This window comes from Boleophthalmus pectinirostris, unplaced genomic scaffold, assembly GCF_026225935.1.
Source record: "Boleophthalmus pectinirostris isolate CB_2022bp ecotype Guang Dong unplaced genomic scaffold, ASM2622593v1 HiC_scaffold_18, whole genome shotgun sequence".
Lineage (NCBI taxonomy): Eukaryota > Metazoa > Chordata > Actinopteri > Gobiiformes > Gobiidae > Boleophthalmus > Boleophthalmus pectinirostris.
In genome coordinates this window covers 17587039-17612853 of record NW_026571133.1, presented here as the reverse complement: position 1 = coordinate 17612853, position 25815 = coordinate 17587039, and the positions used below count along the sequence as shown (strand labels likewise).

The 25815-nt window shown below is 39.1% G+C and overlaps 1 protein-coding gene across 1 annotated transcript; it reads left to right on the top strand.

Moving 5' to 3' along the window:
- Positions 1 to 2106: 2106 nt before the first annotated feature.
- Positions 2107 to 25527, top strand: lrig3 (leucine-rich repeats and immunoglobulin-like domains 3). The gene is made up of 19 exons (XM_020926471.2): positions 2107 to 2519; positions 7211 to 7282; positions 7825 to 7899; positions 14092 to 14226; positions 14354 to 14497; positions 14573 to 14716; positions 15070 to 15213; positions 16892 to 17035; positions 18906 to 18986; positions 19497 to 19568; positions 19880 to 19951; positions 20640 to 20803; positions 21451 to 21786; positions 22171 to 22452; positions 22745 to 23221; positions 23559 to 23702; positions 23789 to 23929; positions 24025 to 24270; positions 24975 to 25527. Exons 1-19 carry the CDS (start codon positions 2320 to 2322, stop codon positions 25199 to 25201), a joined length of 3300 nt encoding a protein of 1099 aa, XP_020782130.1. The 5' UTR covers positions 2107 to 2319; the 3' UTR covers positions 25202 to 25527.
- Positions 25528 to 25815: the final 288 nt, after the last annotated feature.

The window sequence follows — 25815 nt, the reverse complement described above, 5'->3', positions numbered from 1 at the left end:
TTTGCCATACAGTCTACTGTGAAAATCATGAACTAAGCCTAGTTTCTATTTAGTCCAATCCAAAGTATTGAAAAGCTATAATTACAGCATATGCTGTAAGTGATTGACCCTTTTTTTACTTGATCTGTGGGTATGAAGCTTGATTTGAATTACAAAACAATTGGAAAAAAATATATACATTATATGATTAGCTAAAAATTATCTGCCTATTGCTATTTATGTATAAATAAGTGGCATGTTTTCCCCTTCCTGTCTTGTCCTGTCTTTGTTTTGTAAAACAGTGTTAAATGACCAAAGGCCAGTTTCACACCTCCTCACAGCCATCAGTGAGGTAATAAAGCCTTCATAGACACATGGGCTCAGAACAATGGCAGCTGCTTATCACTAACAGTCTTTGGAAAACATCCCCTCATCTCCACATTAACATACTGGTGAGGAGCACTGTCTCATATCTGTCACTGATGGATGCAGATAGGACTCTTTATCACTTCATTTAGATTATATAGGACATGGTGATAACACAGACAAATGCAAGGGTCTTATTACACTTCTAATGCTGCTTATACAGCAATTACAGAAGTGATTTTGCCATAGTTAGGCCTAAAGCAGACCTGGGCATTGTACAGCTTCAGGGCCACATATGGCCCTTTGGCCCTTTTAAGTCTGATCGGCCCATTTAAACTAATTTGGAATTACAAAATAAACATATTATATAATTTTATCTTATGCATGGACTAAAGATGCACTGCAGCATTTGTTTTAAGGCAACCTGACTTTTTCATTGCTTGGTCAGAACACTGCTTTTTATAAAGACATACAATTAATATTATGCAGAATTGAGTTAAGCATTTTGGCCCGGCCCTACACAATATTTTCTGTTTCTCATGTGGCGCTCATTAAAAACATATTAATGGTCTTGGCAAGACATTAATTTAAAGGTGTATTATGTATTTTTCTGTTGGATTTGCTACCCGCTTGCATGGAGATGTTACCTCCGTGTTTCCATGGAGTTAATGTCATATTATGGAACAAACACACAACATTGTGAAAGTGAAAGTTTAGCAACTAACAAAAAGCAAGTGGGATACAAACTTAGTAAACAATTATGTATACGTGTTCTTACAGGACTGTATTTTTTATGTGTGAGGTGAGTGAACATGTGAATGTGTCATTGGTCAAAAAGGAAATGGTTGATCATTAAGCCTGGAGGGATCTGACACATTTCCCACATGAATATCACATGAAGCTTTTTATTGTGTAAATGGTGAAGCAGTCCACATTTTTTACATTGCAAATGAGACCCTATCTGTCTCTACATTAAAGCATGTTAGGACTTATACCTCAGGGAAAGGTCAATGTTTTGTGCTGTTTAAGAAACATTAAAGTTGGTCAGAAAGTCTGTAGGATACAGTTTATTATTTAAGAATCACAATAAATCTAATTGCTATTAACGGTGAACACAATTAAAAAAACTAGGAATTAGCTTCAGTGATGTGGTGCACCATAACACAATGAATAATAATAGAGTATAAAAATAAATAAAGTAGAAATTATGACAAACTAAACTAAAATAAAATAAAATAAGGTCATGCAAACATAAGACTTTGAATATAAATACAAACACATACAGCAAAGAGTGCTATCAGTGCAAAGAGATATTGTTGAAGTGAATCAAGATATCTAAAAATTTACTTTAAATGAAAAAAAAAAAAAACTAACTTTTTAGTCACTGGAATATAAAAAGTGCATGAAGAGTAGGCTCATTGCTTTATAATTGTTGTGGCATAAAACCAATAGTCTATTAGACTTTAAATAAATATGTGTAATTTGTATATATATGTATTTTTTTAAGTTTCACTGAGTAACCTTTCCGCACCCTGTTGTTTATGCTTTGCTTTAAAATGTCCACAGTATGGTATCCTTTGGGCAATAAACTTAGTTCAGACATGCCCTACAAACTCCCAAACTCCTAGCACTTTGGGGAGGGATTTAATAGACTACATTACCCACACTGCTCCTCGGCCCCTCCCCCCCGCATACTTCTGCTCTGCGCTCACGCTGGGCTGTGGGGATCCTACTCCACACAAGTTCCATACAGCAGAAGCAGCGAGGCGCACGCAGTTTCTTCTCAGGAATGGGAAAGTTTTCGACGCTTGCTTTTCTCTCGTTTATTTTTCCCAGGACGATTCAAATAAGACCGTATTGGATTTAATTCCCACTAAAGAGGCTACCTGCATCTTTTTAGGAGGTTTTTCTACTTTGGATACGCTTCGCCTCACCATCCAACTGTTGGAGCGCCTGTTGTGTTGTGTGGCTAAAATGCGCTCCTTTACGCAGCCTCGCCTTGTGGTCGCCAGGCTTTGCGTCTTTTTCTTCGTGTTTTGGGGTCTACATCGTCAATGTGTGGCTTCAATCAGGACGTGTCCCCCACCCTGCGCGTGTTTTGGAGAGCTAGTGGACTGTAGTCGGCTCAAAAGGGGCCAAATGCCAGAAACCATCCCGGAATGGACCGTTCAGCTGTAAGTAAACCCACACAGCAGTTGTATTCTACTGTTGTGAAGAGAACAGCAGGTAGTGAGAGCAGCACTGAGCGCTCACACCTCCGGCTTTATTGGAAGATTTTTACGGGCGAAGGATGGGATGAGCTGCATTCCTGTTGTGGTCTATTTGGTGTATGCCCCATAAACCACGTAAAAGTTTAGCGCCGAGAGTGAAACTCGCACGAGGGAGTCCTTAGGGTGGAATTCCACTGCTTGCATGGTCACTTTAATCAAAGTTTAGTAGGAATAACCACTGATAACAAATTTGGAGTAGTAAAAGTAAAGGTAGTTGCCGGGGTAGCCTAATTGGGATTGATTTAATCTAAAAAGTCACTCATAAGAAAATTAAAAGTGCCAAAGCTATACCTGCAGAAATGTTCTGTTCTGGTCCATCCCTCTATAGATTTAAGTCAACATTATTTAATTTATATAAAGTTTATGCGAAAAAACTCAACTATTGCTTATATATCTTAGTAATCCTCGATGATGTATGTGTTATCATTGCATTCCTTCAGTGGCATCCAGGTCACAGGGAATCACGAAAACAGGCCTAGTCTGCTAAAACTGTTCATGTTTGACAAGACCATTTCACACCTCCCACAGTTCAGAATTTGAGGGTGATGCTCTTTATTAGTGACTCTTTAGCCGTTCAGTTCACCCAGATTTTATTTACAGCATCATTCACTGTGATGAAAGCTGTCTGTGTCTTGTTACCTAGGATTATCATAAATTCTCTTGTTATTGTCAAGTGTAGATGGATCAGCAACCCTCTTCAGACAGATAGTTAGATTCCAAAACTATTGGTGCTTTGTTGTGGGTGACATACTACCTGTTATTGGGATTAGTTTTAATACTTTTGATGTAGGAAAGTCCAATCTGCCATTATAGACATGTAATACTTGTCTATAACTAGATGTTTGTCTATGTGGTTTGATCACTTTTTGTAATAGTATTGCGTTCATAGATTTGTGGTTGTTTACATTGTGTTGAGTTGCGGGGGTGAAATTCCTCAGAGTTGGTGAAGCTTTGATGGAGCTGGAAGACTTCAGAGCCATAAAGACGTAAATCACTGGACTAGTCCAAGCAGTTTTCCCAATTTTTTAAAGTCCATTGGTTCTGAGGTCTGCATCACAGCTTTTACAACATGTTCCTCAATGTCTTCAACTTTACAGATAATTATTCCTACTACACTTTTATTGCTTTAGTTGATTTTATTGTCCACATTCAGGCTTGGTCCACCACTACTCACTAGCTCTACTGGTAAGTTTTCCTCTTCGAAAATGTGCTGCAGTGGAAAGTTGGCGTTGCCAGAGCAAACAAAACCCAGCCTGAGCCTCTCAACCAAGGACAGCCTTCCAACCCAAAGAAAAAAGTTCCACATGGGGGAAAATGCTTTGCACTCTGGCATGCTAATTTACGAGTGGCTCTCCAGCACATCTTAAAGCCCTTAGCCTGCCGACCCTTTGTTTTGCGGCACCCCATTATTTCTGCTGAATTAGCGAAGTCCAGAGCCAGCGATGGTCCTGGTTAATAAGGAGCGAGAAGGATTAGGCTCCAACAAAGTGAGGAGAAAGTATTGGGGGAGGTGAGGCCGACATATGGAGTTTATTGCCAAAGGTTTTAAAGCCAAGCCTTGTGCCTTTTGGCTATTAGAGGTTCCACGTTGAGGGAAAGTCATCTTGGATCAAACTTTTAAAGAATAATAATGTTTGTTTTTTATTGGGAAAATTATAAATGCTGAAGAAAGATACTAAAAGTTATAACTTCAAATAATGACTAATGAGGGTTAGGGCATTTGCATTGCTGAGTTTAACTGTTGTCAAGTAATAATAATAATAATAAGTAAATTATTAGAAATATATTATCTTATATTGGCGCTCCCTATGTGTGTGTTGTGGTTGGTTATGTCCTCTAACACTGGAAGTTTCCTCCATTAAAAAAGAAAAGAAAACACATGCATAAAAGTTGTCTCCTTTGCATTTGGACACCTAATTGGAGCCAAAATGCATTAATGCTTTAGTGCTCTATCTGAATGTTAATGACAGCTCTTGTGATATTTAGTAGTGCCTCATTCATTTTGACTTTCCAGGGCTGATAAAACATTGTGTGGTGAGTTTTAGCTGATACAGGCCACGGCTTGTACTCTGCACACTGTTATCTGGGTGCTTTGTGCTGGAAGTGGAAGTGTCAGAGCTACTCAGCCTTTATCAGGGAGTATGATAGGACACCATCCCATATGCCCCCACCATCCACGGGACTGTAACAATAACAAGAGCATGCAGCTGTAGGAAGAAAAGATGAGGTTAGCTTTAGTTGCTAAAGTTTCCCACACAAACTTTAAAGTGGAAAATATGTGATTTATTTCCCTACAGTCTACAAGAAGCTGTTCAAGGTTAAAGCTTAAGGACCTGTTGATACTAGGTCAATGCAAGCCTCCATTCATCCAAGAGTGGTCTACAGTAATTACATTTGTCACAATATAAACATTTCAAACCAAGGAAACAACTCTACACTCAGTACTGAGTTTGGTACAACAATGAGGCTAGAGACTAGATTAAGTCTGTTCTGTTATTTTAAATATTGAGTAATATCTATGTATCAATATATTTGACAGACCTTATAGTAATATACAAAACAAACTACATTACTTGATTTTTTTTTTTTTAAATATTGCTGTGTCATAATTTGTCATAGTTTTCATTACAGGAAGAATTAATTGACCTCTGACTAGCATATAACTTTTAGCAAATTATCAGATGCCATAGAAACGAGTCTTATCAGTTCTCTACATATTATTGTTTGCTTACAATACAAAACACTGATTGTGTAAAGCCACTAAAAGGCAAAGTAAAGAAATGATACATCCTTGTCTGGTGTAATTAAAAGTTAATATAGACAAATAGGATATAAACCAGTAAAGTAACCTGCCCATAATAGTACTGTTTTGACTACGACACCTGAAAATTTAGTGCAGCTTTAAACTTTCCACCAAAGACCAGACGCGGGCAATAGAAAACGTGACAGGGGTGTTGTAGACATTTGAAAGGCTCTGTTCTCTCCAGCATTGTGAATACATTAGCAGTGGTCGGGCCTTCCCCTCCCTCTCCTCCCGGGACGCCCTGATGGGTTCCAGATGAGCGAGGTGCGGAGCGAGGGGTGCAGGGGGGGGTGTAAAAGAGCGTCTGGCACCACAGCGTTGATCGTGCGCAACAGCGTCAATAACTCCAGTCTTTTTTATGGCTCACGGTGCTCTGCTCTCCAGACTCCTCCAGCTAAAGACAGAGCACAAAACCAGAGTCTCAACCCCCAGGAGGGCAGCGGCAGGGGAGGAGGGTCAACATTCAAAACACCTCAAATAGGACAGAGTAGAGAAGGGTTCACTGAATATTCGCCAGTGAAAAAGTCTGGTATAACTTTGTGTAATAATAGTCTAGTGTTGTCAATAAAGTCCATACCCAGACACGAACACGAACAGGTTAAACTTTTGTGTATCGTTTCCTAAGTACCAAAATTGTGCTTGAAATGTTTGTAGCATGACAACACTAAATAGGCCGACAATTTACCAAGCATGACTAAATTTATTGCCTGTAGAGGTCTACAGAAGCATGAGAAGTACGACTGGACAAGAATTTATATTGGGCCTATAGAGAATAAAGCAATTAAGTGACTACAAGCAAAGGCTGTTTTCCTTTGTCAAGAAATGTATCATTGTCTCGTACTGTATATGGCATGCTACGCAGCAAATTATCAAACAGGTTGGTGATTTTAAGTAATAACTGACCATGAGTTATAGATAGATAGCAAATTGTATCTTTATGCCTAAGACCATAGCACCAACTTAGCCTTCTAATCACATTTCTTCTTTATATTTAATGCACAGCTATTCTACACTAATATCTAATCCTGAAACACTACTTTATTTTTCACAGACAATTTCACACCACCAAAAAATTTCAGATATGTTCCTGAACTACTTTAGCCTCTTGACAATATCCGTTAAGCTTAAGTGTAAGAAGTCCAAAAACTGTGTGAGTATTTAGTCAGCTTTAAAATGCACTTAGAAAATCATGTCTGTTTTTATCACTCTTCATTTCTCTGCTTTCACCACATAGACCCAGAGCCCTAATAACTTATCACTTGTCTGTGTTGGCTCATGCTTTGGAGATGAAGTGTGCCCTGGCTCCCTTCTCCAACGCACCCCTTTAACATATGCAGCTTTCTGTAAGGGAGTTTAGTTTGGACCACTTTCAATCAACTGGAGATATTTAGAGCAAAACGTCCTGAACTTGCGAAAAGAGATATCGCTTCAAAACCTTCAAGGATTCAACCAGCTTGGCTCCTTGTCAAACTTTCATCCTCAAATCTGGGAACTTGGCTAAATTACAGACTTGATAGGACTTGGTGGTGATTGTAGGTGATGCCATTTGAGAAGCTCCTCCTGACATTACGTAGTATTTAAGTAATAAATCTTGCGCTCCCTGACCATCCTGTTTAATCTTCACATGTCTCCAAACCTTGGCACATAATTAGAGCCACTTCTCGTCTGCTCGCTGTGTTAATGCATAATAACACAGGGAATTAGAGCGTAATTATGTTTGCACTGCAGACCTGAAATACACTTCCCCAGCATGTACTTTTCCCTCATTTTTCTCCTTGTGTTTTCTTCACAGGGACCTGAGCCATAACAAATTGCAGGTGCTTGACAGTGCTTTGTTTGCCAAACTACAACATCTGACTGAAATGTAAGTACAATTATGGGCACACAAGACATTCTGAATTGTCTCCAGTTTAGTGCAAACCACAGAACAAGCTGTTACTTATGGACAATATTGTTAGGATATTCTTTAATGAATTCTGTCAACTAAAATAAAATGCAGTCATCTTTTTACAATAGTACTCGTATTGAAACATCTTTCTTGTCTTTCTTCAACCTACGTTTTTATACATGTAAATTTTGACTGCAGTCGCAGAATTACAAAATTTATTGTAAATTTGCTCAGAACAAACAGCAAATTCCCAGGATACTTTAAATACAGTTATTGTCGAAGTATGGTTAGGAAAGAGGATCATTTTCATATTTACTCTAGGGCAAAATATGCTAATGGATTTTTGTGTACATGTTAAGACATTGTGCTAGACAAATTGTTAAAGAACCATGGCAACCACATGCTAATAATACAACAAATGGAATTTGCATTTATGGCTCTAATAGTAACTTTTATGTCTTATCCACATAAACAAATGTCATATTTCAATTTCTTTATTTCTCTTTCCATCCACACAGAAAACTTAACCACAATGAACTGGAGGCGATACCTGACTTCGGCCCTGTTGCTTCGAACATCACAACGCTCATTGTGTAAGTAGAGCCACCTCAAAGCTTTTGGCTGGTTTTAATGCTGTCATTGGTGGTTAGAGGAGAGTTTGTTGTCTCCTCCCTTCCCCCCCTTTTCCTTAAGTCCATTTGGCCAAGCACTTTCCCAGACAGGGCAGTTGTAGCAGACATGGCGGACTGCCCCAGACTTACTCACACTCAGAGACAAATGCCATCATGAGAAATGGAAATGTTTTGTTTGGTGTCTGACGCTGCAACGGGGCTATTTTAAACTTGGAGGCAGAGGAGTGGTGATGGTGGAGGAGGAGGAAGAAACATTGTAAGAACATAACTTCGGGTTTATTGTTAGAAGTTTTGACAAGTAATTGTATTCCTTAAACAGCAGGGGGAGTAGCATGCTACATGTGGCCTCTTCTTTCTGTTTGTAGCTCATTTTTCTATTCAGTCAGCTGCTATTCTCCATGTGGATAGTATTGTTTTGCCTGATATGCTGCACTGTATGACATTAATCTTATGTATTTCCATTGAGACAAGATGAAAACACCACCAGGAGAAAGTCAGACCTACATGCCCCCATCAGAAAAGTTTTTGAAAAGTTTCTTTAAATACCTTTTATTTTAAGATTTAAAATAAAATGTATTTAATTTTAATTGTAAGTAAATTCAGAATGCTATGATTCATTACTATTCATTAATTTCAGCGCACATACCCCTGTCATAACTCATTGCATTTAGACACGAACCAGAAATTGTTCGGGAATAGCATTGCTCAATCTGTGCATTCTCCAAAAGCACCAGATATTAGTGTGTAAAACCACAACAATTTATTCTGTCTATCGAAAACCAAGTTTCGTGAAGCTATTGCAGAAGAATGTATTGCAGCTAAATGGAGCCTATTCCTCATCAAGCCTCAACATGATGTTACTGTTGCCATGGGGCGTTCAGCTGTCAGACACTCACTGTTTGTTTTCAGATCCTCTAGCTATAAGAAATCCCAGCAGACAGTGAAGCTATCCCAGTGCAAGGCCAAGTTTTCACTGTACTTCTGCGTATTGTTCAATGGGTTCCAGTAAGACTTTCAAAGAGACATTTAACTGTGAATATGTAATAGAAAGGATGTGTAAAGTTATAAGATGTACTAAAGCTCACAAGCTACTCTGTTGCTAAACTAATCTGGTAGGAAAAGAAATAAAACAAAACAAACTCTTTACAATAGAAAGAGAAACAGAATGTTTAACTGCTTATTAGATAATCAGATAAGGAAAGAATTTACAGAAACAAATGAACAATTTCACAAAAAGTAAGGCTGAGAACTGTATTGGAGAACTTCCTCTGCTTTCAAAGAGAATGTATGACACTTTATATACAATTTCAGCCTTTTGGATCAGACTTTATCTTGCCAAAACAACTTTGATTGGAATTGATTGACCAATATAATGTTTGCATAACTACACTGTCTGCAGTAGAACTAAAATTGTTGTTAAACGTGGTTCAGCCAAAGTCTACCCTGTTCATTTTGCTTTAACAAACTCCAGGAACAGATAAAATTGAAAGCAGAATGAAAAACAACAACTTTCCCCCCCAAAAAAAAGTTTAAGCAGCCAAATGCTGACATGCAGGAATGCTGTGAAATATGGAGCTCATAAAAGGAGGTTCAGTTTGGTGGAACCACAACCAGCACAGTCATCTATGAGCATTCACACCAACTCCAACTTTGGCGTGGTGCACACACTCAGAAATAGTTGTAGTTTTAATTTTATCTTTCCTTGAACAAAAAATAAAAAGGCGTTATGAGGCTCGTCTTATTCCAAGCATTTGGCAGGAATAGTCTTTTACATGTTAAGCGAAAATGTGTCACACTTCAGGCTATACTTTGTTCTTAGACTGGTAATGTTGTATTGCATCATTCCTGGATCTCTTTATTCTATATTTTTTAATAGTACTTAGTAAAACTGCACACTATATAGCAATCAAATTGAAATCTCAATTTTCAAATCTCAAAAGCAGCAATTAATTAGATAGTGTAATGTCCTCTGCAAAGAACAAAGTATCCTGTCTTATAATCTTTTAGCTTATACCTCTACAAACATTATCTGAAATTATCTTGGATTCTTGTATTAGTTTATTAGTTCATACTTCAGTCTTCTCTCAAATGTTAGCGCTCCTGGAGTTGTTTACAATGCATACTCTGAGCAGAATCCTACTTTTTAAACTTACAGTATACCGCAAATTTAATCATCATGACAATATCACAATAGAAAATGTCTAAATCAGGCAGCCCTACTTCTTGCTATCAAAAATATGCTCAAAAAAATGTATGTCAAGTGGAATGATGAAGAATAGATGAAGAGGGCCTAGTGGTTTTAAAAAATGCAGGTCTGGAGTACAGAGCCCCACACATGTTCCAGTCTCAGTGAGCCATGCTGGCAGCCGCCCTCTTCCCTCACTCTCCCTGTGTGATTTTTCCCTCCAGTTTTCCACAATTTCTCTCCCTCCTTCAGTTTCTCCGAGCTGGGAGGGTTAGAGAAGCCAAAAACGAAAAAAAAAAAAAGCCGAGCAGAGTATCAAATAGCACTTATTCAAACAGGCAGGCAGACATGGCGGCAACGCTCGTCGACTCCTCTGACCCCGAAGCTCAGAGCAAAAACAAACGGTGCTAACCCAGCAGCTGGTAGTAATTGAGTCGTGATCATCCTAATTAATTGAACAATTTCCCTGGAATTTATGAAGGGGGTAAAGGCGGCCGCCGCTAAATCCCCTGTGCCTGTGTTCAAGGGGTGCGACAAATGACCTGGAGATTCCTGCTCTGATTAGGACAACTTCAGGCTTAAGGACCGGGAGCCTCGGAAATGCAGCCTTGATGTAGGAGACAATTACAAACTGGCCATTAAAGTAATAATCCATGACTTTAAACTCAGGATTACTTTGATTGGCTGACTTCATTTTCTTCCTTAAGCAGTGATTCCCAGACTGTAAAAAGATCAGACAACACTTGTACTTCAGCAAGATTTACTGACTTAAAGTATATTGGGACATAAAAAAGTGGTACAACACTTGGTCATAACAACATTGTGAATAGTACCTTATTTTTTTACTTTTTTTTTTTTTTTTTTTTAGTTAAGTTTTGCAGTTAAACCAAAACAATATGTCTGTAGAGCGGGCACATTTATGAGTTAGAGTTAGGGTAGTTTACCAATCTTGCAGTAGGGTTGCTTCCAATACTTGTTTAATGTAATGTGCTTATTGGTCTTCAGTTGTTTGTATGTTCAGTTCTTAAAACAACTAAAAGTATATGTGCATAGTCAACACTTTTAGTTAACCTTTAATCAGATAGTATTGATGCAATGTCTTTTTTCAGTCTAGTTCTACAGTTTAAGGTTTGACCACTTCCTTGGCTTCAAACCATTGACTTCATTTGTGTTTTAATGAAGTTGAATCATCAACATTTTCAAACTCAAAACCCACAATTTGTGAGTTTAAATGAATAGTAGATTTTTTTTATAGACTAAAATGTTTTACTGCCCCAAGTGTAAGAGTGCATGATGATCTGTGTTTCTGCTCAGCTCAGTTTCTGGTCAGCAGACGTGTAAAGCTGATCACTCTTGAATGTGAGGGAGATATGTGCCGTTTAATAAGTTCTGTGCAGTGAACTCAGCCCTGGTTTTCATTACAGGCGCCACAGCAGCGAGCAGACTCATCATATGGCTTCTCCAAACTTTCTTCTTTTTCCAATAGGAAATACCACATACATGAACAGCTTTGCATGACAGTTTTAGAACAATCTCAACTCTCCATTTTAGGAGATTTTGAAGTCTTTTACAGTTGCTGAGTGAACAAAATGCAACTGATGACAACGGAAAAAAACTGGTTTATTAAGATTTGAAATTAATGTAAGAGCAGATTCTGGGTCTGTGGCTGTGGTTAGACGGAGAGCACTCAGGGCCAGAAATACAGATCTTTTACTACTTTGGTTTATGCATGCGCTCTGTTGGTGGTTTGGAAAGTTTGGGAAATCGAGCTGATCATGTGTTAGAAAATCATACTTGTGGCTACACCAAAACATTGATTTAGTATACATTTACAACTTTCCTGAATGAATAGCATTTTTTCCTCACAAAAAATGTATATGGAGATATTTTTTGACATTTCTGAAATTAATTTCCACTGAGAGCAACAAAGTACTTGTAATACTACAACAGCAAGTTTCTATAACATGTCAGATGATGAGTAAAAGTTGTAGTGATTTTGTGATCACTGTAAAGCATAGGGGTAGTCTAGTTGTGCATAATAAGGGCAAGTTCAACACCTGGAAACAGCTGAGTATAATAACACGGCACTACACTGATGTAAACAAAAATGGAGTTCATTAATAAGCACATTTACAGGTGTATGGATAAAGTAAATGATACACACAACTAAACTAATAGGTTTTCTATAGCCTTCAGCTGCCAGACTGGGACCCCTCTCTCTCTGTGTCCTGGGGCAGGAAGTGTGCTCTAAAGCCCTGTGCCTCACTGTTCCCCCTGGGGATAAACTGGAAAGACTGGTTTTGTGTGAGCGGCGCCCCTCTTCTCTCAGCGAACAGTCAGTGGAACATGAAAACTGAGATACAGGTGGTGTGCTCTGCTTTTGTGCTGGGCCTGGGGGCTGTGGTGCGTGGAAAGGCCTCTGCAAATCTCCAAACAATAGCTGCCTGTGCCACTGCTATTGTCAAAAAGGAGATGTGATTATAACTTACTTTAGCTGAAAATATCCCAATATTTGTGATTGACATTCAAAGATCATTTGTACTAATACCCACTTGAAGTCCATTGTAAATGTTTGAAATGAGCTTTCTTGAGCATGAATGATCATAAATTTGATTGAAGCACACTTTTCTTATTATAATTGTAAGTAATGCAATCCAATCCAACACAATTAAGCCCTATTGGATGAAACATTAGCTGTTCGTTTCCACAGACAGAGTGGTGTGTTCATGCTTTCACAGTTTAATTCAGAAAGCCTTTATTAGATCAAAAATCTATTCACCATTCAAATCCAATTTATGTAACATATAAGTGTACCATACATGGTGTGCTTTGTGAGCCTCAGGATTTTTGGCTCAGCACCAAGTTTGACTAAAGGCTGGAGTGCACAGGCCAACAGCCCCAAACATGCACACAGAAGGTCTCATTGGGTCTGAACAGAATTCTGTGTTTAATGTTGAGCAGTGTCCAGGTGGTTTTTCAGTGATGTAGACTTGCTGAAGTAGGTCAGTCTTAGATGTGTATGCGCTGCTACATTGGCCGGTGAATAGGTGAGACATCTCCATTTCACCGTGCCATGGTGCCATGATGTCTCCTGCCTCAGGTGCAGGAAATGAATAGAAAACCTGAGCTGCAGATTAGAGCAGCCAGCCCAGCTGTAGCCATGCAGAAAAACATATGATAGAACCACTTGTTTTACACAAGATAAGGCACTCAGAAATCCTACGTGCACCTGACAGTGCCTGCACAGGAGGGCATAAATCCAATAGTAACAGTACAGGTAGACCATTATTTAAAAAAAGGTCTAAAGGAAAATGGTCTGTAGCATTACTAATTCTCCTGAGCAAAGGTAAATGAGTAGCTCTGTAAGCAGTAAGGTGTAGCTGATGTGAGTGTACACATTGATGAATACTGAAAACGAGGCCTGTAGTCTGTGTTGGAGGGAATTCCTGCCCCACCCCCTACCCCTCTCTCTGCTGCCAGTCTCCGGCACAAAGGGGGCACTGTACCACTCTGTTTATAACTAAGCAGTCCCTGCACTGCAATTTAGGAGGCGTGCAGCTCAGGAAATTGCCGGCCTCTGCTGAGGCATGCTTTCACTGAGAGAAAGGTATTCATCAGCCAAGTAATTGGCAGGTTACTTTTTTAAATACCTTGTTAGTAATTACCTTATAAACAAAATAACACGTCGCTGAAGAGAAAGGCTGTTTGGACGTGTTGTCAGAGCAGCGGCGTTGATCATTGTGAAGAATTTGTCGGCTGACGTAAAAAAAATGCAACATCAGCCAGACACATGCCTGAGCGCTCTGGGTGGCAAGTGTTTAGCGTGTGAGAGATTGTCATTTTTAATACCGCAGGCTAATTGAGAGACTTGACTGTTTGTGTATGTGGAAACATGAAGCTGCTGTAAACGGCTGGTCAAATATACTGTATTTTTGTCATTTATTGGAGCGATCTGTCTGTATTTTCAGAGCAAACAACAAGATCTCCAAGATCTCTATGGAGCAGCTCAGGCCCTTCCCAGCTCTGGAAACCCTGGACCTCAGCAACAACAACATTGTGGACTTAAAGGCCAACTCCTTCCCTGCGCTGCCCCTCAAAAACCTGTAAGGGTCACCGCTGGTCACACCACAATACACTGATGGATTCATACACTTGTAACATGGAACAGAAACATGTAGGCACCACTGTTTGATATTATTCAGTGTGTTTACAGTTGTTTCTCTCACTCAGGTACCTGAACAACAATCGTATTTCTTCACTGGAGAATGGCTGCTTCACTAACCTGTCCAGCAGCTTGCAGGTCCTACGCCTCAACCGCAACCGCTTGTCCTCCATCCCAGCAAAGATCTTTCAGCTCGCCAACCTCCAGCATCTGTATGGGACCCGTTCATTAGCCAGTAATATAAATTAACATATTTATATACTAAAATATGTCCTTTTCTTTATTAGAGACCTGAGTAGAAACCGTGTTCGTAGAGTTGAAGGTTTGACATTTCATGGTCTTCACGCTCTGAGATCTCTGAAGATGCAGAGGAACGGTTTGAGCCGCCTCATGGATGGAGCTTTTTGGGGACTCAGCAACATGGAAATCTTGTAAGTTTTACCCCCATCATTTCAAAATACTATTACGGAAATATGAAAATATAGATAATAATGTCAGAATTTTTGGAGTAATTTCAATGTTACTCTGTTCAAATATGGCCAATAATGATGACAAAAGAGAGTCTCTTACATGCCTTGAATTGTCATTTTAATAGTTAGCAATCAGGTGGCAAATTATTTTCTTTAATTTTACCAAATAAAGTTGAATGTAATACATAATAATACAATAATAATAAATAATACATAACATATATTATTATCATATGTTTAACTCATACATAACACACAACTGTATTTCTTATTCCTTGTCCAAGTGCCAGTAACCTTTCAATTTGCATTTACAGGCAGATGGACTACAACAACCTGACAGAGGTGAGCAAAGGCTGGCTGTACGGGCTCCTGACTCTGCACCAGCTCCACCTCAGTCACAACGCCATCAGCCGGATCCGACCAGAGGCCTGGGAGTTCTGCCAAAAACTCAACGAGCTGTAAGTCCACCTTTTAGCCCCCGCCCCTCTCATTATCCCCCCACACGTTTTCATTCACTTCCTGCACCCCCAACACTTGAGTGCGTCGCCCTCTGCTCCTCTCTGGCACTACCCCCATGGCCTTTTCTCACTATCGCACAAACTGGGACAAAGAGGAGTGTTTTTCCAACTCTGAACGTGCTGTGCCAACATGAAAGCCCCGCGCATGCCAAAAATACTGTACAGCCCTCTGCCGCCACACTCTACCCTGGCGTCATTAAAACCAAAACACTGAACTATAGGAGTGTAGTTTAATTTTTCTTTTTGAAGATGTCATTATTATTAGCTAGTCATTATCACTATTATCACTCAACTGTTTTATATCTGCTAGAAGAAGCTAAGTACACTATATTATTCTTACTTTTTCTTTATCTTATATCTAGCTGCTCTGAAATTATTTATGCAACAAGTGATGCGTTAAATTAAAAGTGCACTGTGTAACTTTTCTGGTAGAGGGTTCACCACAAACTTGTTTCCGTGGAGATATTATTGGTTTGCCTGAAAGTTTTCACAGTATGGCATTAAACACATCTATGTTGTGTTTATTCAATGATAGGTGTTTCAGTGTTGAAAAATATATTGAAAAACATGTACTCCTACAGTGAGTGAGCGCGAATCCCCACAGATCTGACCTGTAACTTGACTCGAATACTTGTCTCCATGGAAATAGATGAGTTTAATGTTATACTGTGAGATGTTGTAGACAAAGCAATAACATTTCCGTGAAGACAAGGAAGTGGTGAACCTTCGACCAGATAATTACACAGTACACCATTAAAATACTACCATTTGTAACTGTTGTGCTAGACATTTTTCTGTATATATTTCTAGTTATATTTGAAATGAATCACAAGCCCATGATTTGTGCAACAAGAAAATAATTGAGACTTGACCTGTTTATGCATACCACATTGGCACTACATTTACATTTTTCATTTATTTTAAAGGAGTGCAGCAGTAAACATCTGGTTTGTGTTCAACTTTTTTTTTTTTATCACAATTAAATATAGTTATACTGTAGCTAGAGAGATCACATTTATTAACTGACAGAATAGTTTTAAAGGCATGTTTCTGCTCAAATCTCTCCAATTCCCTCTGGAGATGTTATTATCAGGCTGTTATTTTCCATCACAACAGCTTCAGCCACAGTCTTCACAGATTTTACCATAGACACATTCCTGAAACAGATTTGGTTTCCTTTGTTGTGGTTGCTCGCAGCAGCGGTCACTTCAGAGTATGCCATGTCTTTGCCTTTTTTCCACATTTTCTTTTTACTTTTACCCAGATTTTTTTTTTATCAGTCAAAACAAAAGTAAACAAGGAGCCTGTCAGCTAGAACATACGTTCTATCTGGTTCACTCTCATCTAAGTTTACTTCAAATGTCTATATATTCATTTTTTCAGAGGTGCACTGTGAAACTTTCTAGTGCACTGCTCATCTCTATAGAGACGTTCTTGGTTTGACTAGAATGTTCCACAGTATGACATTAAACTAGTGTATCTCCACAGAGTCAAGCAAGTGACGCCACCTGTGACCTTTAACAGTATTTTTTTCCAAATATTTTGTCTGTGTGCTGTTTTAAAATATACAGTAAATATTAGACACACATGGTAACCAAGATGTTATGTGTATTTGTAGAAACTTGTCATCCAACCATCTGTCTCGACTTGAAGAGTCCAGTTTTTGGGGCCTGAGTTTACTCGACCAGTTGCACATTGGAAACAACCGAGTGAGCTTCATCGCAGACGGTGCTTTCAAGGGCCTCTCCAGTCTGCAGATGCTGTAAGTCTTAGTGCTTAATTATGTTGATTTTGTGTGTGAAGTTTTAGAATTTATGTTTCAAAACACCTATATCTAGACATACTGTACCAATTGCGCACTTGAACAAGAATGTGGTAAAAGCAGGGGGTTCAAACTTCCATCTTTAGAAACTCAAACTTCTCATCTAATCAGAATAGGTCTTGGTTCTCACTCTGCTACATCTTATCTAAAACCTATTTGCTTTGTAACCGTATACCCTTAGCTTGAGGTAATTTGATCCCAAGCCAAAGTTTGTTAGCTAAAACAACTTGAACAAAAACTATAATCAGTGCAATTAAGTTGAGTGGAGTAGATAAACCGTTACAATGCAATGGCCATGTGCCATAAATAAACTATAGAAAACCTATAGAAAACATTTACTACCAGAGCACTTCATAGCTCCTCCCACCTCTTTGTATCGTGGTGCCACCTCCACCATCAATCCCTCGGCTGAGTGGAAATCTCCTGCCTGATTTGTTTTGGGGATGGGAAATAAATGACTGCACTGAGGTCTCCAAGCGCACATAAAAAACCTCTACAAGGCACAGCCCGCCGACCTCAACGCCCCCCTTTTCTTCAAACAGGACCCCTTTTCCAAGCTTTCCTGTGCATACACAGGCACACCTCCCCCTCTCCCTCTCCCCCTCCCATTCCCACAGCAAGCAAGCAAACAGGCTCCAGAAATCTCAGGTCGCTAACTCAAACCAAATGTGTGTTGTAACGCTGAGGTCATCGTAGGGCAGGTGCGCAGGCTAGGTGGATTGCTTCAGGGCTTGAAACGATAGCACTGCCCCCAACGCATAAACTACAGAGTGACTTCCTCGGTCCCAGTCAGCCATAACCAGACATGCAGTGGAGGGAAATTACTATTTGAAGACATTAGACCAGCTGAGGGATCAAAGGATATGATTTCTCTGTGAAATACTTGGCCGTGGCAGTGTTTGTGCTCGGCGTCTGCATGTTTGGTTGTTTAGTATATTTTCCCCCTTGCGGATAGCCAATAAAATGTCTCATATTTTGTTTCCCATGCAGCAGTTTGGGGCTGTCAACAGTAATCGCCAGGTTTTGGTGGCAAACTAAAGGGGTGTTTTTTAGATTTTGGCAGATAAGTTGTCTGTAAAGAAGTTGGCTTTTTTTATTAGGAAAGGTCCAATATGCATTAGTCGATAACAATATTTATTTTTGCTTATTTATCTTATCAGGCATTTTAAAAATTTAAATAATAAGGTCTTCAAATTTATGTTAAGTTTCCATAAAGTTTGCAAATTATTTTTTAACTTGGTAAAAATAAAAATGTAATAGATACCACACAGATACTGATACTGGAACCATTATATCACCCATTCCTACTTTTGATCAGTTTTAGTTTAACAAACCAAGCACTTTAGTTTAGTTAGTTTAGTTAAATGGTTAGAGCTATGTAGACCAATAGCCAATGGGAGTTAAATAGATTGAACCTGTTTCAGCTAAAGTTCCAGCACGCTACATGCCTAATATGTTAAGGATTGAAAATTCATTATGTTTTTAATGGTGCTCGCAGATCTGTGGCAGACCTCCTTTGTGCAAGACTCACAAACATATTTGAATCACACGCAGAGTATATTTATCCCTTTAGATGCAGCACACATGTTAATGCTGCAGCACCGCCTTGTAAAACCGTTTCTGCTTTACTCGACAAAAAGGCGCTGCCGCAAAAGCTGGGAAGGACTTCCTGTTGAGCTCTGGCCCACTTTGAATATAATTTTAAACGTCTCAACGCAAAGCTGTATTAAGTTTTATTAACATCGCAAGCACGGTTGTTTTCTGGGCGTGTGTTTTTACAAGGCGGTCTCTCTTTGTTTCCTCTTAAAAGGGATCTCCAAAATAATGAAATCTCCTGGACCATCGAGGACATGAACGGCCCCTTCTCTGCACTGGACAAACTCAAGAAACTGTAAGTGCATGACAACCTGTTACATGTTTGTGGTTTCCAACTGATGGAGTCATATGGATTTTAAATAAAGTACACTGACATCAGTAAATTAGGTAACTTGGGGGTTCTACAGAAATAGATCACATATAGAGAGTTCATGACAGCCATTTATAGGTCTGTAGTTTCTAACTGGTCAGGGGATATATGGGGTTCAAATTCTGACTTAAACCCCAAAATGTGTTATAGGTGCATTATGTCACTTTTCTGCTCCATTTATTCAATGATAGGTGTTTTCAGTGCTCAAAAATATTTCTAATATATAATATATAAATATGCATTCTTACCGCATCATACTGTGTTACATTGTGTACTTTTAAGTAACTTCGTTCTCCTTAAATAGATTAAAATAGAAAATCCTAAAATCTTAACAGTGTCCCACATTCACACCAGTTTAATACCACTGACCCGTGAAACTCTTATAGCATATATGTTGAACTGAATACTGATCACATTGTGTGCGTTTTTTCCCAGATTTTTGCAGGGAAACCAAATCCGCTCTGTCACCAAGAAGTCTTTCTCCGGACTGGACGCTCTACAGCACCTGTGAGTATGGCCTTATGTTTCAGCGATTGTTGCCAAAATCCAAGCTGTAAACTTAGCAGGCTGAGTCACACAGAGCTTGTTTGTTCGAGTCGTCTCCTCTCATTGCTTTGCTTTGATGTGGAAAAGACAAAAGGCGGCCATCAGTATCCCTCCTCTGGGGCTTTATTGATCACCAGTGTGTACAACATTTGATTCTAATTAGAGTTTTTTCCCAGCTCAAGTTTGGCCTCCTTCCCTCTCTTCACTCTATGGAAGTTTAATATATGAATGAAGCTATAAATCTTCATGCATTTTCTGTTTCTTTCCCACAGGGATCTGAGTAATAATGCCATCATGTCCCTCCAAGCAAACGCCTTTTCTCAAATGAAGAACTTGCAGGAGCTGTGAGTATTTTGGTTTTGCAGGGCAGTTTTTGTTAGCGCTGATGTGAGACAGGCCCCCAGGTGAAAGTCATTATGGGCGGCTGGGAAAATGGCATTGGCCAGCAGTGTGTGAGTTACATGCTAATAGTAGAGTCCAAATTTAAAAGAGAAAACTACAGAGGTAGCTTAGATGGATTAGTTTGGATGTCAGTTCCATTAGTCAAATGTTCAGGGCATCCATATGCTGTTTAATACTGATTATGCATTAACAAGTCCTCTGGTGTATGTGATTCTATGGAATTTATGAACAACTTCAGATTCCTCAATCTTGTTCTTATTGTTGATTGGATGTACTTGCATTGTATGATTTATTTCTGCCAATCAGGCCCTGCAGATGGAAACTAGTTTTTTAGCTATAATCTAGTATCTCTTGTTTTTTTCACTTGAAATGAATATTAAACAAAATGAAATACATTTTAGGTCTATCGGCATATCCATACAGTTTTCTCAAGTACCCACGATTTTTCCATTTGATCATGCATTTTTAAAAGTTTTGTTACTAAAATGTTAAGAGCCTTCATATAGCCCTACTCCTTTCCATATGCTGTTCTCTATAAAACATATACAGTATAGGTTTGTAGTTTTCCAGTAAACCATAGCAGTGCATGTTGGAGTGACTGATGTCTTTCTGTATGTGTTGCATTGCCAGGCGTCTCAACACCTCCAGCCTGTTGTGCGACTGCCAGCTCAAGTGGTTCCCGGTGTGGGTGGCGGAGCAGAGTTTCCTGTCCTGCGTCAACGCCAGCTGTGCCCACCCGCAAATGCTGAAGGGCAGGAGCGTGTTCTCTGTCAGCCAAGAGGACTTTGTGTGCGGTGAGTGATGCTTTCATTCTGTGTTGTGCTTAAGCATATACACACACACACATGCACACACACACAAACATACACACATGCATAGGCTGATGGCATCAAAAAGTGTTGTTTATTTGAAACTGTTTTTCCATTTCGTAAAACTGGCCCAGATTATACACAGTTTTCCCGATGCTGGCACGTTCCAATGAGTTTTTTGATGGAAATGTTGTGGAAATTTACCAGGTTCATAATTTTCCAAGTCAGTCAAAAATATGTGCAGGCTCGGTGTGAGCTCTTTCTTCTTGCTACAAGAAATCATAAGATTGAATGCCTTGAATATGTGTCTGTGTTTATTAATATAAGTATAGCATATGGTAGTGATTTCGCTAACCTTAAAACAGGCATCAAATAAAGCCTTTATAATCTTAAGGACAGCGAATGACAAAACACATTTACCTGACAAAATACATCTTTCTTCTGTAATCATTGTATCTGTTTATTATTTTGTGTGGTCTCTGTGTGCTTGTGTTAAATGACAAATCAAAATCAAATTGAAGTAATAAAGACTCCTTGAACTTAGCTAACTTTACTGTTAGTGTCCACCCCTCCCTCTTTAGTATTACATTATGCCTTCCTAATGTATTAAAATATTCCTTTTTTCTCTGTAGATGACTTTCCAAAGCCTCAGATCACAGTGCAGCCGGAGACGCAGTCAGCCCTTAAAGGTGGAAACGTCACTTTTGTCTGTTCAGCGGCCAGCTCCAGTGATTCACCCATGACTTTTGCCTGGAAAAAAGACAATGAAGTCCTGAACGATGTTGAAATCCACAATCAGGCCCACCTCAGGGTGCAAGGAGGAGCAGGCGGGGACACAGAAGTGACGGAGTATACCACCACACTACAACTGCGCAATGTTGACTTCTCCAGTGAAGGCAAATACCAGTGTGTCATCTCCAACCATTTTGGGTCATCATACTCCACCAAGGCCAGGCTCACTGTCAACAGTGAGTGATTAAGTGATTCAATACCATTTATCTTGGCTTAGGGCTATATAGAGTTGGCTGGCATGTAGATCTCTATTTATTTTGTGGGATACATAAAAGACTTTGGAAATACTACTACTGTTATTTCTTATGGCGGCAGTCCTTTGGCACAGTCCATTGGTACTGCATTTGCAATATTATAACATAAAGTGACACTATAAAATAATATGAATATAAGATAATATTTTATAACAACATTAGATCAGTCCATTTGTTGCCAATGTGTCAGCTATGTTTAAGACCTAGAAAGCTCATGGTTGCTGCATATATTATTCATTTTATTATTTATGATTTTATTATACTATTTTATTAAGTTAATACTAAAAAATTATCTTTTCTTCTCAGTGCTTCCTTCCTTCACTAAAATGCCCATGGACCTGAGCATCCGGGCTGGAGCTACAGCCCGACTGGAGTGTGCTGCAGTGGGACACCCTTCACCTCAGATCGCCTGGCAAAAGGACGGAGGCACAGATTTCCCAGCTGCCCGTGAACGCCGCATGCATGTGATGCCAGAAGATGACGTCTTTTTCATTGTCGATGTTAAAACTGAGGACATTGGAGTTTACAGCTGTACTGCTCAGAACACTGCAGGAGCCATCTCTGCCAATGCTACTCTGACTGTGCTTGGTAAGTTGTTTTTCATATTACAAATTTAGTTTTATTTGTTATAATACTCTAAAATCATTCAGATTCATTAGGTAGTTATGATATCTGATATTGTACAAGATAAATGATGCATTCGTTACATTATCACAACAATGGAAAATGTGAATTTCCAGGTTATGTGCCACCTTATTACCACAGTTGTGCGAATAGACCCCTCCCCCTAAAGGTCTATTATCAAATACAAACAAGTTTAAGAACACAGCCAAATATACTTGTTTTATTGCTGTCCTATTTATCCTCTTTATTTCTACAGAAACACCATCTTTCCTGAGGCCTCTTATGGACCGCACCGTTGCAAAAGGTGAAACTGCAGTCCTTCAGTGCATCGCGGGTGGCAGTCCTCCTCCAAAACTCAACTGGACCAAAGATGACAGCCCCCTACTGGTCACGGAGCGACACTTTTTTGCAGCCGCCAACCAGCTTCTGATTATCGTGGACGCTGCTGAAGCCGATGCTGGAAAATACACCTGCGAGATGTCCAACGCACTGGGAACAGAGCGAGGGAATGTCCGGTTGTCCGTGTTACCAAACCCCAACTGCGATCCTGGAGTCCAAGGCGGAGTTGGTGTCGGCATTATGGGAGTGGGCGGGACAGACGAAGATGCTTGGGCCACTGTAGGAATCGTGATCATAGCAGTGGTGTGCTGTGTGGTGGGCACCTCGCTGGTCTGGGTGGTCATCATTTACCACACACGAAGAAGGAACGAGAACTGCAGTGTCACTAATACAGGTAAGGTTTCTGAAGATAGAAATGTTTTTAAAATGTCAAAAAATAGATATATCATAATTGTAAGTAGGCCTGTCACAATAACACATTTTCTGTGATGTATTGCTGAAGTAAATATAGGCGATTAACAATAATATTGAAACCAAACTATAAAGCAGAATTATCCCAATAAAGTATTCTAAATGTACAATATTGTTAAAAAATATTAGTTGCAATAAATACATTACAGAATGCAACACTTAAGACAGTACCAGTAATTATCGTGACAGGTCTAACTGTAAGATTCATTTGCATTTCATCTTGAGTCTTTAAAAATGTGCGTTGTGTATTTTTACCCTAGATGAAACCAACCTACCTGCAGACATTCCCAGCTACCTCTCGTCCCAGGGCACTCTTGCTGATCGCCAAGATGGGTATATCCCATCAGAGAGTGGTAGCAGTCATCAGTACAGTGGCTTTTATCTCCAACCCAAGGACATGAATGGTAAAACTACATATGTATTCATATTCATATTGATTAAACTGGGGATGTTTTGAATACTAAAGTTGTGGTTGTCTTTAATTATGCAGGGCTCTGTCAGCTTGATACAGGAAGTGAAACAGATTTGGAGGCGGCCATTGACCCCCTGCTCTGTCATTATCAAGGACCTATTGGGTCACTGCTGAGACGAGACAACCTGTATCCCAATGACCCCTCTGATGTTTACACAGGTATTTTTTTTAGCACAGTTTAAGTTATCATGATAAACCATACTAGATCTCTACTCTATCTTCTTCATGTTACTTACTTTGCATTTTCCATCCAGGCTGTTCACTTGATCAAAAACCTCATTGCATGGACTATACTGGCAGTTTGCCCAGCTCCAAACGAAGGGACTACCTACTCTCTGAGCCTTTCGACCTTTGCTCCTCTTCAGTGCTAATGCAGATGCCCAATGGCAGCCTCCATAATGGCCAGTCACTGCAACATAGTGAGCGTCATGTATCTGTGGATGAAGGGGACACAAGTGATTATGGAACAGAATCCCTCCCTTCATATAACACCTTTATGGGTAAATATCAAATTACTGTACTGAAAAAATTGTAGTCTAGTAATATATGTAGATCTTTAAATATCAATAAGTTATGTTCCCTTTTTCCATTATTTTGAAAAAAAAAAAAAAAAACGCTTAACATAAACAATAGCTTCACATAAAACATGAAGTACAACTTTGTTTAGATAAACTTCCACCATTAAAGATGCATTTTGTTTTACTATGTCTAATATTTTATAGGGTGAAAATAGACAGATCATGACAATAACAAATTCTCAACTTCAATACATTATATTCCTGAAGTAAATATAGATGGTAAACAGTAATACTGAAACAAATTTATGCCACTGATAAAAAAAACTGGTAAAAAAAATAAATAAATCATGAGGTGCAATAAATAAATAACAGAATGAAACACTTAACTACTTAGTTTGCATCTGTAATGAGTCATAGAAGTTATTAATTCAACTTTCCACGGCTCAAATCTTACCAGGTAGCCAAAAAATAACTATAAATTTCCCAGTAACTAAGAGAAACATACACACAACACATATTGACCACCAAAAATCCTTATTCCATTTGTCATATAGGCAAGTTGATAAGTCAATATAGTAATTATCATGACAGGCTTAGATCAAATATGTTATACTTCAACTTTAGTTTGAAGAAGTGCCAAGACCTTTTTTGATACTCTCAATAACACCCTCCTCTTTCCCCTGCAGGCACATTTGGGAAAGCTCCATGGAGACCCCAGCAGGACCTCTACCCTGGTTTTATCCCACCACCAGTGACCCATAACGGAATGACTCTCCATGAAAACCCCTACACTGCCCCAGACTCGGATTCAGAGCAGGAGGACCACCCCAGAGACTCAGAACACAGTGTATATGAACAGCCATATGACAACAATAGGACTGATTCCAACACACAAAGAAGAACCAGTACTTAGCTGACAAGATGTCTGTCTGCTTTTGTTCCCCATGAAGAAGACAACCAAAAATGTCTACCTCATTGAATGGACATTGCAATAAATAAAAGACTTTAGTGCAACAAGTGAATGTAACGGACAAAGGCATGTTCCTAAAAAGGGACGTAATGCGGCTGTTTTGTGACACAGCTCAATACAACAATAGAGTTGAATGAATAAATTGTTTTATATAAAGTTTATTGTAATTTGTAAAGTGTATATAACAGATTGTATTATTTTTGCTTACCGTCTCTGAATAAGAATATGCAGCCCTGTATGTTTTAGTTATTATGGCCATTGGCATTGAATGAAGCAATGTTTTGCACAATTACAATAAAACACCTTAAATGTGTGTAGTTACCTTCATATGTGTCTTTAATCCCCTGCAGAATCATTATGCCATATATTAAATGTGCCATCTACAGATGTATTAAAATAGTCTCTCTATAAGTTCACAAGTTACTCTAACCCAGTGGTAGAAAAAGTATTTGATTTGTTACTTAAGTAGAAGTACAGACACATGAGAAGAACATTACTTGAGTAAACATTAGGTTAGGTTAGTTTGTTTGCCATTTGTAGTTAAAAATATATTGGAA

Coding starts and splice junctions, on each gene's coding strand:
- lrig3 (XM_020926471.2), top strand. CDS start 2,320: ATGCGCTCCTTTACGCAGCCTCGCCTTGTGGTCGCCAGGCTTTGCGTC. Junction 7,900..14,091: donor AACATCACAACGCTCATTGT/GTAAGTAGAGCC, acceptor CTGTATTTTCAG/AGCAAACAACAAGATCTCCA. Junction 17,036..18,905: donor CTCTCCAGTCTGCAGATGCT/GTAAGTCTTAGT, acceptor TCCTCTTAAAAG/GGATCTCCAAAATAATGAAA.